Consider the following 16215-nt stretch of genomic DNA (forward strand, 5'->3'; position numbering starts at 1 on the left):
AGGCCATATATAACAAGACCTCAGCTAACACAATGGTGAAAATTTGAAAGCTTTTCCTTAAAGATCAGAATAAAAGACAGGGATATTCTCTTGCCACTTCCATTCAATGTAGTACTGGAATTCCTAGTCAGAGCAACTAGGTAAGGAAAAGAAATAATAGAAATTCAAGTTGGAAAGGAAAAAGTTAAATTATCTGTTTCCAGATGACCTGATCTCACATATAGAAAACCCTAAGCACTCCAGAGAGAAAAAAAAAATGTTAAAACTAAAAAATGAATTTAGTAAAGTTACAAGATACAGAATCAACATACAGAAATCAATTGTTTCTTTAACAATGAACCATCTAAAAAGAGAATCAAGATATCCCATTTACAGTATCATCAACAAAAATAAAATTGCTTGGGCATAAACTTAACCAAAGAGGTAAAAGATCTGTAACTGAAAACTATAATTGATGATGTAAATTAAAGGAAATACAAAAAAATGTAAAGACATCCCATGTCCATGGATTGGAAGACAAGATATTGTTACAATGGCCATCCTATCCAAAGAGATCTACAGATTCAAAGCTCTTTCCATCAAAATCCTAAGGGTAATTTTTACAGAAGTAGAGAAAACAATCCTAAAATTCATATGAAACTACAAAAGACCCAGAATAGCCAAAGCGATCTTGAGAACGAGCAAAGCTAGAGGCATTGCACTCCCTGATTCCAAAATGTATTAAAACCTACATTATGGTACTGGCATAAAGATAGGCATATAGACCAATGGAACGGAATAGAGAACCCAGAAATAAACCCACGTATATATAGTGAACTGATCTTTGACAAGGGTACCAAGAATACACCATGGAGAAATGATGGTCTCTTCAACAAATAATATTGGGAAAAATGAATATCCATGTGCAAAAAAAAAAAAAATGAAATTGGACCCCTGTGTTATACTCATCGTAGATTAAAGACTTAACTTTAAAATTAACTAAAAATTAACTCATCGTAGATTAAAGACTTAAACATAACACCTGAAATTATAAAATTCCTAGGAGAAAACATAAGGGAAAGTCTTCTTCACACTGGTTGGCAATAAATTCTTGGATATGACACCTGAGACAGGCAACAAAACCAAAAATAGGTAAACGGGACTGTATCAATCTGAAAAGCTTCTGCGCAGCAGAAATAACAGTCAACAGAATTAAAAGGCAACCTAGGAAATGGGAGAGAGTATTTGAAAATCATATATCTGCTAAGGGGCTAATTTCCAAAATCTATGTAGAACTCCCAAAATTTAATAGCAAAAAAATCAAATAACCACATTAAAAAATGGGCAAAAGACTTGAACTGACGTTTCTCCAAAAAGAAGATAAAAATGTCCAATGGGTATATGAAAAGATGCTCAACATCATTAAATATTAGGGGAAATGCAAATCAAAACTACAATGAGATATCACCTCGTGCCTGTTAGGTTGGTCACTATTTTTAAAAAGAGAAATAATAAGTATGGCGAGGTTGTAGAGAAATTGGCACCTTGCACACTGTCCATAGACATGTAAAATGGTTCAGCTGCTATAGAAAACATTTCAAAGATTCTTAAAAATTAAAACTAAAACTGGCATATGATCCAGCCATCCTACTCCTGGGTAATATACCCGAATGAATTGAAATCAGGCTCTCAGAGACATCTGCATTGCCATGTTCATTGCAGCAACATTCCCAATAGCTAAGATATGGAAAAAACCCACATGTCCATCAACAGGTGAACAGATAAAGACCATGTGGTACCTATATAAAGTGAATATCGGGGCGCCTGGGTGGCGCAGTCGGTTAAGCGTCCGACTTCAGCCAGGTCACGATCTCGCGGTCCGTGAGTTCGAGCCCCGCGTCGGGCTCTGGGCTGACAGCTCAGAGCCTGGAGCCTGTTTCGGATTCTGTGTCTCCCTCTCTCTCTGCCCCTCCCCCGTTCATGCTCTGTCTCTCTCTGTCCCAAAAATAAATAAATGTTGAAAAAAAATAAAAAATAAAAAATAAAGTGAGTATCATTCAGCCTTAAAAAAAAAAAAAAAAAAAAAAAAGGAAATTCTGCCACTGGCAGCAATATAGCTGAATCTGGAGGACATAATGCTGAGCAAAATAAGCCAATCACAAAAGGATAAATATTGCATGATTTCACTTATATGAGGCATTTCAAATAGTCAAGCTCACAGAAGCAGAGAATAGAGTGGTGGTTGTCAGGGGTTCAGGGGAGGGAGTTCAATGATAGGAAGTTTCAGTTAAGCTTGATGAATAAATGCCGGAGATCTACCATACAATATATGCAAGTAGTTAAATTTGAGCGGTGCCTGGGTGACTCAGTGGGTTAAGCGTCCGACTTCTGCTCAGGTCATGATCTCACCGTTCCCGAGTGCGAGTCCCACGTGGGGCTTTGTGCTGACAGCTCAGAGCCTGGAGTCTGTTTCAGAGTCTGTCTCCCTCTCTATCTCTGCCCCTCCCCCACTCATACTCTGTCTCTCTTGCTCTGTCTCTCAAAAATAAACATTAAAAATTTTTTTTTAAATTTGCTAAGAGGATGCATACCATGCTAAGTGTTCACAACAGCAAAAACAAAACAAAAACAAAAACAAAAAAAAAGGAGGGGAAAATACAAAGAAATTCTGGGAGTTGTTGGATATGTCTATTACCGTGACTGTGGTGATAATATTGCAAGTGTTTGTGTATGTTTGAACCCAATAAGCTGTACACATTAAATACATGCAGCTCTCTGAGCAGCAATGATGCCTTGATAAAGCTATTTTAAAAAGGAAGCAGAACAGGGGCACCTGGCTGGCTCAGTCAGTAGAGTATGAGACTCTTGCCCTCAAGGTTGTGAGTTCAGGCCCTGTGCTGGGGGTGGAGCCCACTTTTTTTAAATAAATAAATAATTTTTTAAAAAGGAAGCAAAACAATACTTTATTGCCATTTTACGAGTTAGTAAGATGAAAACAGGGCTGTCTTCATGCCCTATGGAAGCCTCACACGGCTTTGGCTACTCAGAGCCAAGATAAAGCCACCAAACATCGAAATGGAAAACACTCAGCTGTGTAACTGACTGCATGTCTCCGTGACAGGACACATCTGGGCTGCTCCTCAAAGGAAATGAGGGAAAAGATCTACCATTGGTTCTGTGGGCACTTAGAGAACCGGAGTGTGCCAGGCGAGGGCATACCATCCACACGTGAGCCTTTTACCCCACAGTGGGGTCTGATACCCACGTTGGGTGGGTGTGCCAGCAAAGGCAGTCAGAGAGTAGACCCAGACCATAGCAGGACAGACTTGCGCCTAGGCTTCTGTTGGGGCCTGTCTGAAGCTCTCCCTCCCCGTGTGGGGAGGTCGCATCTAGCGGTGCACAAGGCCGCTCTTTGCTTTACAGACACAGGTGAAGTGCTGACAACAGCCGTGCCCACCACACAGCCTGCGACACTTCCCATGATGGCCATTCTAGCAGGTGGGTTGTTATTTGTTCTGCGGGGAATAGGGGGGTGGGCACTGTGTGCGGGGCAGTGGACTGGCCCCTTCCCGGGCCCGCTGACCACAGCCAGGAGAGGACTCCTGGCCTGCGTAAGAGCAGAGTCAGGAGCCGACATTTCTACCTGACCGTGACCTTCAAGCTGGCTTGGTGTTCAAATCTTTGTCTTTCTTTCTTTCTCATTTTTTTTTTTTAAAGCGTATTTATTTATTCTGAGAGGGAGACATAGAGAGTGCAACTGGGGGAGGGGCAGAGAGAGAGAGGGAAAGAAGGAGAATCCCAAGCAGGCTGTACAGGGTCAGTGCACAGAGCCTGATGTGGGGCTGAAACGCATGAAACCGTGAGATGGTGACCTGAGCCGAAATCGGGAGTCGGGAGCCACCTAGGCACCCCTGAAACTTAGTCTTTCTGAAGTTGAAATTAGGGGATGTCCCAATTACTGGGAATGCTTCTGTTCATCCCTGCTGACAGGTGATGGATTATTTGCAACCACAGACACAACGGAGCCTGCGGCCTTGCCATCCACACCCACCCCCCTGGCAGGTAAGTCCTTGGGAAAATGCGGGGGGCGGGGGAGCTAATGTTTGTGGAACAACCAAAATGTAATAAAGCAGAGAATCGGATGCTTTCATATAACTGACAGTTCATTGAGGGCTCACAAGAACCTCCCAGCATTATTGTCCCCACAACCCTCACCATTGGCTCATAAAATGAGACACAGAAAGGATCATTTTCTAGCATTACCCACCTAGAACATGGTGAAGCCAAGATCTGGAGCAATCTGACTCCAAACCCATGTGACTACTAGCCTTTTGGGGGGTGGGGGGGGCGGAGACAGTATGTCCAAAGCTACCTCTGGACTACTGGGAAGAGAACATTCTTGCAAGCCTAATTGTACAGTGCAGGTGCATTAGGACCATAGCCAGGAAACGGGGGTGTCGGCTGTGGTAATCACTTAGTAGGTTTTAGTATAAAATTCCTAACAGGAAAAACTTATAAATTTATAGCTTCCAGGGTGACAGACAGGCAAAATGTATCCTTTTACTATGCCTAGAACTCTGTATTAGGAATGAGCCCCAGCCCGTCTCTTCCTTCTTCACCCTGGGGTACCTGCCTGCACATCTGCTTTACAAAGAGAAAAAACTCGTTGTACCATTTGGGTATCTGAAGGTTGGTTCCACAATAACTCACATGATAACTGAATTTTTCCAGGTCAGGTGTCATCAAATGTTTATTGTTCAAGTTTATTTATTTATTTTGAGAGAGGCGTTGGGGCAGGGGGCGTGTGCAGAGAGAGGAGCAGAAAGAGAATCCCAAGCAGGCTCTGCACTGTTAGCATGGAACCCGATGTAGGGCTCAAACTCACAAATCGTGAGATCATGACCTGCCCTGAAATCAAGTCAGATGCTTAACCAACTGAGCCACTCAGGCTCCCCTCAAGTGTTTATATTTCCAAATAAACTCTATGGTGGGAGTTTATGGCTGTGTGTAGATATTCTGTTGCTTCTTAAAAGCGTATCACACAGCAGTCACACATCACCTCCTCTGTTTCGAGCCCCAGCTTGAGCCGCTTCTTGACATCCCTGGGTCCCTGAGCACTTTTGCTTTCAGAGACCCTTATACTTAATTATATTTTATTGACCGCGTTGGTATAAAGACAAATGGGATGTAGACTAGACTGAGGTCATCTTTTTCTTCTAATTTTAAAGAAATTAAGACATTTTTAGGGGTCTTTTGCAGTCATCTGGGCCCCAGGCAGTGTGCCCACCACATCTGATCGATGAATCTGTCTGCTCCTCTGGGTTGTTCTGAATAACTAGCAGGTCTGAACTCACCACCACCACCCCAAGCCCATTTGGAAAGGAGGAAGGACATGACATTTTTGCCTACCACAAAGTTGTTTCAAATAGGAGGCAGGGGTGGATTCTGACTTACTTTACAGCTTCCTGGGGGACAGAATCGATTGGCCGTGGGGAGGGCCACCCCAAGGCAACATCCTTGGAGCTGGGCTCAGTAAGCCAGGCCGCCTGTTAGCAGCAATGGCTCATAGCAAGCCAGCCTATTTTGGCCCAAGGGTGCTCACAGGAGCCTTGTTGAAAAGAGGTTTAACTTTCGGGGAACAGTGCACACATTTCCTGGTAGGACTGAGTTGAAAACTGTAGGCGATAGTCTCACTGCGGTGTTTCCATGCTTTTCCAGAGCGATGTGGGGAGGAGGGTGTCCACAGAGCAAATTCTGAGGGCCCAGGAGAATTGGGACTTGTAAAGGGGAGCTTGACCTCTAACCTTTCGGCAGGCTTCCTCACCTTCTCTTCTGAGCGTAATCTCCTTGTGATTAGGCTGACAGTGCACATTTGCATTGCAATTTTACTCACGTGTATATTCTAACTGATCTCAAAAGAACTGGTATGTTAGAGAAATATCACTACTTATTGTATTGTATTGTAGTGTGTTGTATTCCTACTCCTATTTTGTAAGCTAGAGAGCTATTCATACAATGAGACATAGACCCTTATAAACTCTTCGTTTAAATAAGAAATCTAGTGGGACCGTGGATTCTGCTTTTTATCTCTTTCGTGTAGGGAACTGGGAGGTGCCAAAGATCACTGTTGGCTTAACAGAGAAGCACGCCAGGCTTTTTAGAACCTTCTAGAATGCAGAATGTCAATATAAATATCATGGCCAGGGCAACAAATAAAACAACCATTAGATTGCAGACCCTTTCACTAGACAGAAATAATCTGTGATTATTAAATTTTAAAAATTTTATCTGCAAAGACAACTTTATGCAGCAAAATAGTATCTGTTTTTCTCTAACTGAAAAGAAGGACTTTTTGTTACTGTTTTACCTTGCTGAGATCTTTCTCCTCAGCAGCAGTGAGGAGCTGTTAGAATCTCTCTGGTTAGCATTGAGGGAAAAAAAGCAAGTCTGAGTAACTCCACACTTATAATAAGGATCACAAAACAAAGAAAGAATTTTGATAAAAGGAATGCGAGCATATATATTTTGCATCTATAGAAACAGATCTTCAAAAAAATAAACAGATGAAGATCTCTAGTAAATTAGAATTTATCATAAAAATCCTTTAGGGTGGAAATCCATTACTCCTTAATAAATTCCTACATTAAATCAGCAGAAGAAAATAGAATATCTTTCTTCTAAGTATAAGACATTATTTTCTTTTCTTTTTACTCGGTTGCTTTTTGTTTGGTGTTTTGGTATTTCTGTTTTTACTTTAACTATTGAATTATTAGCTCTAGATTAGCCTATACTCCCGTATAGTAATATAATTTTTTAATATAAATTGATATTTTTAGTATATCCTGCATACATTTTCATGCTTAAATATTTCAAAATAAAATGCATCTTATTTTTAAAAAAATTTTATGTTTATTTTATTTTTGAGAGAGAGAGAAAGTACAGGGGAGGGGCAGAGAGAGAGGGAGACACAGGATCTGAAGCAGACTCCTTCCTTCCTTCCCTCCTTCCTTCTTTCCTTCCCCTTCCTTCCTTCCTTCCTTCCTTCCTTCCTTCCTTTCTTCCACCAAGGTGCTCTATGCATGTGCATTAACAGCTACACGGTGCTAACAGACTTACTGTCATGCAGCCTTCCTTCTCCAACTTCACCCACTACCTTGGTTCTATATCCACAAACTAGTAATCTGATTCTTCTGGGAGTTATCTCTAGTTTTCGTTTTGTTTCCTACTAAATAAATCTCACTAAGATTTCTTGCATAGGCTAGGGAAACAGATTTCCTAATTTCAAACACTGGTTCCCCAGAATTGTGTGATCTTGGGCACATTACTCAACTGCTATGTGCCTTAATTTCCTCACCTACAATATGGGTACTATAATAGAATATATTTGCCTGTAATACATCCATGAGTGTCTATATACATGTATACACACTATTATTTATATATACACATCTACACACACACACATAGATACACAGATGTGGCTGGAGGATCACCGTGGAGGTTAAAGATGCTGAAAGCATCATTTACTTAGTGCTGGACACCAGGAAGTCTATATAAACGTTAGTTCTATAATAACTATCGCCATCATTGTTGTCATCAAATATTTGCCTTTTGCTGAGGTGAGAGAACTGACCTAGAAAAACTTAAACACACTGAGAAGTGTGTTTAAATGTTTGACTTTCAAACATCAGCATCTGCATTAGGCCTGGCCTTTCTCCCAGGGTCGTGGCTGGGTTCCGGGAGACAGTCCCCTGAGGAAATAGAGCCCAAGTGCATGGCACTTCCCTCACCCTGGCTCGTGCCACACTCCATTGGTTAAGAAAGTCACAAAGGCCCACCTGGTTTTGAAGGGATGATACAGAGACTCCTCCTTCCGACATGGGAGTGTCAAGGTTCCAGAGGGCTCGAGGAACGGGAGAGATTTTGTAGACACCTTTAGAAAATACAATTGACCACTATGCCCTTCTTTGCCAGCACCTCAGTCCTACATTGGTTGGCATCCTCTTCCTCCAAACACATCATCTATGAAGTTTCTCTGGTCTCTAGTTTCTAAAAAGAACGTGCTGGGATTTTCCCATCAGCTCTTCCTATTCTTCCCGTTTTCTCTGTCCTTGCAGATTACATTTTAAGGCCTTTCACATGCTTGTGGAAGGAGAGGAAATGAGTTCATTTAATCAAATCATGTTGCACTTGAAGCCCCCACAGGTTTCCCTTCCACGTGAACTTGCCCCTCCTTTCATTCTGTCTGGGGCGAACCTCCTTCCTTTATGATCGACCTGCAGAAATCATCTTCCTGTTTCAAAGCCAGTCCTACATAAACTGATCTCTCAAAGCAGATGAAATGTCTGTCACCAATAGTGTTGTTAGACTCCTAGAGGTATCCCTCTTACTTGCCCTGATAGTGCAAAGTGTGTGGTTTCTCCATCCTGTCACTGATTGTAAATCCTGAGGGGTGAACTCTATCAACTTTTTCCCCTATTAGGCATTAAGGGAATGTTCTATGGTTAAAAATACCACTGTGCTGGCAGCAAAGAAATGTCCTTAGTGCAAGAAAGAGCACTCTGTAATCTCCAGATTACACCGTACTGGGCAACTCCCATGGAAATACTCTGGTCAGCTGTCCACAAAGCCATGGCCATCACATCCAGATGGCCCTCAAGTCAAGGGTTCCCTGAAGTTCTTCTGCCGTCAGCGGGACAGGGATACGTGTGCAAGGCTGAGACCCAAGGACCTCTGCCTTTCCCCCTCCAGAAGCCAGATGTTTCTGTTCACTGGGGTCTTCTGGCCCTTCTGGGAAGGAGAAAGTCCAGCTCTGATGTTCCAAGACCATTGACCTCTCTATCTGCCCAACCCAGAGGAATTATGACAACAGCAGTATACCGGCCCACTGTAACAGGATCAAGGCAACATGCTGACATAAATAAAGGTCAATCTCACAATATCCCGCTGCTCTGTCTCCCCAGGAGCTTCCATGACCGTGAGGCTGGTGAATGGCACAGGGAGGTGCTCGGGCCGAGTGGAGGTTCTCGTCCAGGGCACATGGGGGACCGTGTGTGATGACCTCTGGGACCTGGCTGAGGCCACAGTCGTGTGCCACCAGCTGCAGTGTGGCCAGGCCGTGGCGGCACCCACGGGGGCCCACTTCGGGGCAGGCTCTGGGAAGATTTTGCTGGACGACGTGCAGTGTGCGGGCAGCGAGAGTCACCTGGGGCAGTGCGTGCACAGGGGTGAGGCAGGGCACAACTGCGGGCACCTGGAGGATGCTGGTGTCATCTGCACAGGTGAGGGGCTGACTGTCAGTCCTCACTTGGAAGGCTACTGTTATCCCCTCACTACTCATTCTTCCACACACACAGCCAGCATGGTCCAGAAATGTCAGTGGATCAAGGCAGGCCACTGGTGTTGTCTACACCCTTTCAAAGTTATGCATTGACCTGACCATCCCCTTGGCTGCAGATTGCTGAGTACGGCTCATGATCATGGATCCAGGCTCAGATGTGACCTGTTTGGTTTGAAAATTCAGGCTGAACTCGAACTCAGCCAAAACACATTATCTGGCATAAAAATCCAAATTCTTCCCTTTGTGGAAAAAAAAAAAGTATAAACAGAAGTTAAGGCTCAAAACAACAAATTCTTTTATTACATTCACCAACTGGATCTGAGAAAGAGCTGACTCTTTGGTCACGAAACAGCTTTCCAGTTCACACAGTCCCCGTCACTCAAACCCCTTGACTTGTTTTATTCCCACGGCTCTTGGAAACTTTCGAGTTTGAGTTTGTGACCTCTGGTGATGGGCCAAATTTGTCAGCTGGTGTTCCAAGCCCTCCATGTCTAGGCCTGGTGACCTTCCCAAACCTATGTGTCTTTCCAGTTGGCACTCTGCCTCGCAGAATCTTACCTGATTCTGTCCCTCTGGCAGCTGGGATAACGTTCCTACGAATGACAAGCTCTGCCAGGATGCACCTGGCTCGTCCTGAGCCATACCCGTCAACATCTAAGGTCCCTAGGGGAGCACTGCCTTCTGAAGCTCCCCTGGGATGCTCAGCATTTGCTGACTGGTCTCATGGCTCAAATCCCCAGGACATGCTAAGATCCTCAAGGGCATGGTCTTTGCTTCTGTCTGCCTCCAAGCTCCCTAAAACTAGAATGTTACCAGTAAATAATCACTAAATAAGACACGATAACATGCTCAGTCTCTTTCCATGTTGACAGGTGTTCAGTCTGCAGCTGCTTTGCCCCCAGGTAGGACCCGTCTTACATTTGGCCTCATCTACTAGACCTGGTGTGAGGTTTAGAGTCAGATCCTGGTTTGGTTCCCAGCTTCATTATTCACCCATCTGTCCGTTCATGGATATTGACTGAGTGTCCACCATATGCTGAACTGTGTGCCAGTAAACACTGGAGCCACAGCAGAGGTCAAACCCCTCCCCCCAGTGCTCTTCCTTCATGGGGTCTGCACCCTAATGGGAGGGCAGACATGGCATATGCTCACCCTCAGTTATACGACCTCAGCCAAGTGATATCATCTCTTGATCCCGTTTCATCTTCATTTCTCTTCATAGGAGTCAGAATAACATAGAGAATTGAATAATTGAGAATTGCATGTGACAATGCCCAAAATGCCTGGCACCAGACAAGCACTGGTGCCAGGCACTCACACAATCTTTTCTTTTGGTTAGATGCCAGCTAAGGGCACAATCTTTTCTTTTGGTCAAATGCCAACTAAGGGAGGCTGTGTGTGTGGGGTGGGGGCCAAAGGGCCTGAGGTGAAGGAATCTGATCCTGGCTGGTGTCTCTCCAGGTGAATGACGTTGGCCCTCACTCTCCATGTCATTAGAACAGGCACATTGGAGTCCAGGCTCCATAAAATTCTATACCTTTGACATTCTGTGACTAACAAGGAGAGGATCAGCAGCCACGTGGATTGGCTGAATGAAGTGTGTGGCACTGTGGCAAGTGAGAGGTGGTCATTGAAGGACAGAGATGTAGGTCTTGTACTAGAAATTGGGGGACCCTTTCCCATCTGACATTTTATTGTGATGATTTTCAAATAGGCAGCAGAATTTGAAGGATTTGAAAATGAGCTCCTACCTACCTAGATCACATGATAAATTTATCAATATGTCTATCATCCCTTTATTCATCCATCAACCCATCATATTTTTAATTAATATTTGATTTGTGTACCATAAAACTCACCCATTTTCAGGTCCAGTTGGATGGATTTGGGTGATTGTGTGCAGCTGTATAATCACCACTACAGTCAAGATGTAAAATAGTTTCTTTGTCCTCAAAGATTTCTGGTGCATTTCAGAGTTGATGCCCTCCTCCCTCTCCTGCACTCCACTTCCAGGAACTGCTTTGTGAATCTCCTTGCTTTGTTCAGGTGAAGTCATGACACACATGGAGAGAAGGCAGCAAAGAAAGAGATGGCCAACTGATGGTCTCTCCTACGGCAGGTCACACGGGGCAAATTGTCCACGAGTTTTGCTTTTCTGATGGCCATGTAGTGCATGTTCATTCGTCAACAGGCAATAATACCATTCTCTGTCCTAAATGAAGATCTTGTGGCTGTGAGGTCACTGGACTTAGAATACAGTGTCATGGTTATTCTTGGTGAATCCTGGGAGAAGGCAGATGATGCCTTGAAGCAACTGTATCTTCTCCCAATGTTTTGACTGCTCCCAGATGACCATCCTTCTCTTTTACCCACCAATAGCCTATGAGAACCTACTTCCCACATCAGTGACTCAACACCCACCTTCTTCTGCACCTCCAGGTAAGACTGTTTCTCTTTATAATATGTCCTCTGAACAACTTTGTTCATTCAACAATGAATGGGTGAATGAATATATGTCACTAAGGATTCATAATGTCACTGGGGTTATAGATAGCAATAAACAGAGCTGATCCTCAAGTAAGTTAAGTCCATGGGAGGAGGGGGGAAGAAAATGTTACCAAAAAGTGTGGTGAATACTCTAACGGGGAAGCACAGAATGCCATGGGCTCCCAGAAGAGGGTCTCCATCCAGATCCAAGGGTTTTTGGCAGGACTTGAAGGATGAGGGGGCAATGGGATTATGTCAAGCAGGGAAGAAACCAGATAGACTCCCTATGAGCTGCAGGGTTGGAGACATTAACATGTGTTCCAAATTAGAACTTAGGGCTGGCCGATAACCATACAGAATTAGTGAACAGTGAGTTGGCTCTTTGAGATGGTTTTCTGCTGTGATCAGGGATGAGCAATATTTTAGGATATTCAGCCCTGAGTTAGCTTTTTTTTTTTTTCTTTTACAAATTAGGTCTAGTCTGAGGTCAGATAAGGTAGGAGTAAAACATTGGACTCCTGAGTCTCTTAATCTAGCTGTACAGTCAAAAGATTAAAAAAGGGGGGCACCTGGGTGGCTCAGTCGGTTAAGCATCTGACTTCTGCTCGTGTCATGATCTCGCGGTTCATGAGTTCAAGCTGTGCTGACAGCTCAGACTGGAGCCTGCTTCAGATTCTGTGTCTTCTTCTCTCTCTGCTCCTTGCCTGTTCGTACTCTGTCTCTGTCTCTCAAAAATAAATAAACATTTAAAAAAAGAAGAAAAAAAAAAGATTCAGGAAGGAGAGAGAAGAGCCATTATCACTCTTCAGGGTTTGAGCATCCCTGGTAGAATAGTGCCCAGCAGGTGCCATAGCTCCTGGCTGTTGGCCATGGCTTTGAGGGCGTGGTGATTACCAAAGGCGCCATTGTTGGCTCTGTGAGTTCAATCACATGAATTCACACTCCACATCTTTCTTTTTTGTGTTTTTTATAAATTTACATTTTTTATATATCTGCCCAAACTTTCTTCTTTACATCCATTTTTTTTATTGAGGTATAATTAACATATCACATTGTATTAGTTTCAGGTCTACGACATAATGATTCCATATTTGTATATGTTGCAAAATGGTCACCACAAAAAGTAACTTATCTTAACAGATAAGCAAGTGTGTAAATTATCTATTGCCATGTAAAACCATCCCAAAACACAATGGTTTAAAATGACGATCATTTATCATTGCTCATGAGTCTAAGGGTCACCTGGGCAGCTCTGCCAATCTAAGATAGGCTTGGCTGGTCTTGGCTGACTCGGCTGGGCTTGCTCATGCATCTGTGACTATCCAGCAAGTCAGGTGAAGACTTCCTGGCCTAGGATGGCCTCCCTCACATGTCTTATAGTTCCATAGCTGTTATCGGAGGTAATGGAGGCAATGAGGTCGTGTGTCTTTCGTCACCCACAGCCTAGCTCAAGCTTATTCACATGATTACCTCAGTGTTCCCAGGGAGTACACTGAAGCCTGTCATGCCTCTTGAGGCCTCAGTTTCACATGAGTGCACCATTACTTCTGCCATATTCTACTGGCCAATGCAAGTCCCAGGCCACCAGCTTAGAACCTCTTGGGCAGAGCTGCAATGTCACATTGTAAAGAGTGGGGAGATCGGGAAGAGAAGAACTGTGGTCATTTTGGTAAATACTCTACCACAGGCAAGCGGCCTTAAATAGAGTGTGGATAAGGGAGACATTATAGGCTTCTCAAACCAGACACACATGGAGAATGGCATGGGATCTCACACAACAGCGTGAAGAATGTGAATAACAAAGTCATAGAAAGTAAGAAAAGTTAGGTTGGGTATCAGATAGTCTAGTCATCAAAAGGCAGAGCGAGTGGCCATCACCCCTTGACCCCTTGTTCTTCCCCAGGAGGCTGGGCCCCCGTGCGACTGGTAGGTGGCCACGGAAGGTGTGCAGGCCGCGTGGAACTCTTCTACTGGGGAGTCTGGGGGACCGTGTGTGATGACCTCTGGGATCTGTCAGAAGCAAACATCATCTGCAGGCAGCTGGGGTGTGGCTGGGCCATTTCAGCCCCAGGTGAGGCCCACTTTGGGGAAGGATCTGGGAAAATCCTCCTTGACAATGTGCGCTGCAGGGGGGATGAACAGCACCTGGAGGAGTGCTCCCACATCGGCTGGCTTTCCCACAACTGTGGGCACGGAGAAGATGCCGGCGTGATCTGTTCAGGTAAACCCCTGCTCCCCTCCCTGGCAGAGCCCAGCCTTGGCTCTTTCCAAGACAGTACTTTTCAAAAAACAACGTAAATGTAGCTATTGAGAAAGAACCAATACGTTATTTGCTTACAGCAGATATCTTAACCCTTCACACTTACAGATGCTGAATATTCTATGGCCACACCACCAGGTAAGGAAGGCGATATTTACATGTGCAGTTTACCCAAACTTTGGGGAAGAGGTTCTGCTGGAAGTTGGATATGTCATTCTCTAGGCCAGTGGAGTGACTGGGACACACGGAGTCACCTGACTGTCTGGTGGGAGAAATGGATAGTACCTTAGAAATCATCTGATCCAGCCTCGCTTTCTACTTCTTCCCCATTTTACACAGAGGCAGCAGATTTTAAATTTCCCAGACCTCTGCATAGCACTTTCAGGTTGTCAGCTCTGGGGGTTGCAAGGTAATGGCAATGAGATATGGGTGGCTAGGGTAGGGGGTGGTGAAAACATAAGAGGTGGGGAAGGACACTTCCTGCCCAGGGGCAGATGGCTGGTGGGCTGTACCTGGCCACAGTCAAGGTGACCCAATTCTATCCCCACCCTCTCCCTGCCTCTGCCTTGTTCCTGGTGCCCCCAGGGCCGCCTTTGCCATTGGTTTTCCTGCATGCTCTGAGCGCCAGCACCCAGAGTTTTCCATGCTAGTGCCATCTCTCCTTCTCAATCTCCCACATTCCCTGATGCCCTGCCCTCAGCTTTGGGTCGGACAATGGGTCATAAGTAAGGCTGAGTGGAAAAGCTCTGATAAAGCTTCAGGCACATTGCCTCCTGGGTTGTCTAGCAGGTGGGAATGCATTGGTCCCAGGAAAGGGTCTCCGGGGGACATGAAGGAGGATCTGCAGCATCCTTAGGTGCTGACTCACCAGGTCAAAAGAAGGGATGAATCAGTGCCTCTTCCTATTCTTACCTCGAAGTGCCCTTGGGTCACTGGAGTTGTCTACAGGTGCCAGAATTTTATGTCCTTAGTTTTCTTAATCCCTGAATTTTAAGATATCTCATTTGTGTGTCTGACAAGAGGATAATTTATCAAAGTCTGGGAAGGATCTAGATCAGTGCTTCTTCCATCTTCTACATATTAACATGCTCTGGCCTTTGCCCCCAGAGATGACTTAGAAGTTCTAGGAGGGACCCCACACTGTATTTGTTATGAGCTGCTTCAGAGTATCATGTGCAGGTGGGATGGGGACCTCAGCACCAGCTGATGAGCCACATGTCCTTTGTGTGTGTGACAGATCACCCATTGGCCCTCACAGCAGGAACAATGATGGCAGGTGAGACTTTGGTGTCCTTGGCTGCTCTGACCACCATCTTCCAGCTCAAGCCCTGAAGTGGTTCTCCAAGGAAATGGAGCAAAAATACTACTGCCCTATCTGGCTCATCCCTCGGAAATCATGTTCTGAATAAAGTGTCCAATAATGAAGGCTGATAAATTTACAGTTCCAGTTCCATTTCTGTGTCAAAGAAGGCAGTCCAAATAATCAAGTAATGCCAGCCTGTGTGGTCTCCACCATGGGCACTACATGTGAAGGACATTGCAGCTCTTAACACAGCAATGTTGCCAGGGCGCTACCCAAGAGCATCATTTCAGAGAGCTGCCTCCATAATGACCTTGTTCTTCTTCCCCACCTTTTCCTTTCTCTGACAATCTCTGTCTTCCTTGTTTGTCCTTTCTCTTTCATCTTCCATTTCCATCCCCCCGCCCCTTTCTTGTTGCCTGTATCTTGGGATTCCAAAAGCTTCACTAAACTTTTCTTAGCACCACTTGGAGATAAAGGACTAAAATAATACTGATGCCTGGAGGGCCTGGCTGGTCCTTCTATGGAAGAGACACAGGTAGATGACCAGAGCCAATCAAGTGTAGGTCTAGTTCTCACACAGCCAGATAATCTGATGGAGAATGCCACTGTCATAGGTGTTATCTTTAATTTTGTGCCAAGTATTGGACAGATGGATAGACAGACAGACAAGCAGATGGGAAAACAAATGGACAGGTTGTGAACAGGCAGACACAGAATGATGTCAATGTTGGAGGGGTGGATGACTCAGAGAAAGTTCTCACTACCAAGTGGATTTCTAATAGCGTAATTTTAATAAATTATAACAGATGACAGATGGAACACTGACATCTTCATACACATACAGGC

At 44.5% G+C, this 16215-nt stretch overlaps 1 protein-coding gene across 1 annotated transcript; it reads left to right on the forward strand.

Moving 5' to 3' along the window:
- The first annotated feature begins 8819 nt into the window (after positions 1–8819).
- Positions 8820–9569, forward strand: LOC121037329 (putative DMBT1-like protein). Its single transcript, XM_040486674.1, has one exon. It carries the CDS (start codon positions 8951–8953, stop codon positions 9410–9412), a length of 462 nt encoding a protein of 153 aa, XP_040342608.1. The 5' UTR covers positions 8820–8950; the 3' UTR covers positions 9413–9569.
- Positions 9570–16215: the final 6646 nt, after the last annotated feature.

Source organism: Herpailurus yagouaroundi, unplaced genomic scaffold, assembly GCF_014898765.1.
Source record: "Herpailurus yagouaroundi ecotype Mexico unplaced genomic scaffold, PumYag 163, whole genome shotgun sequence".
In the NCBI taxonomy this organism is placed as follows: domain Eukaryota; kingdom Metazoa; phylum Chordata; class Mammalia; order Carnivora; family Felidae; genus Herpailurus; species Herpailurus yagouaroundi.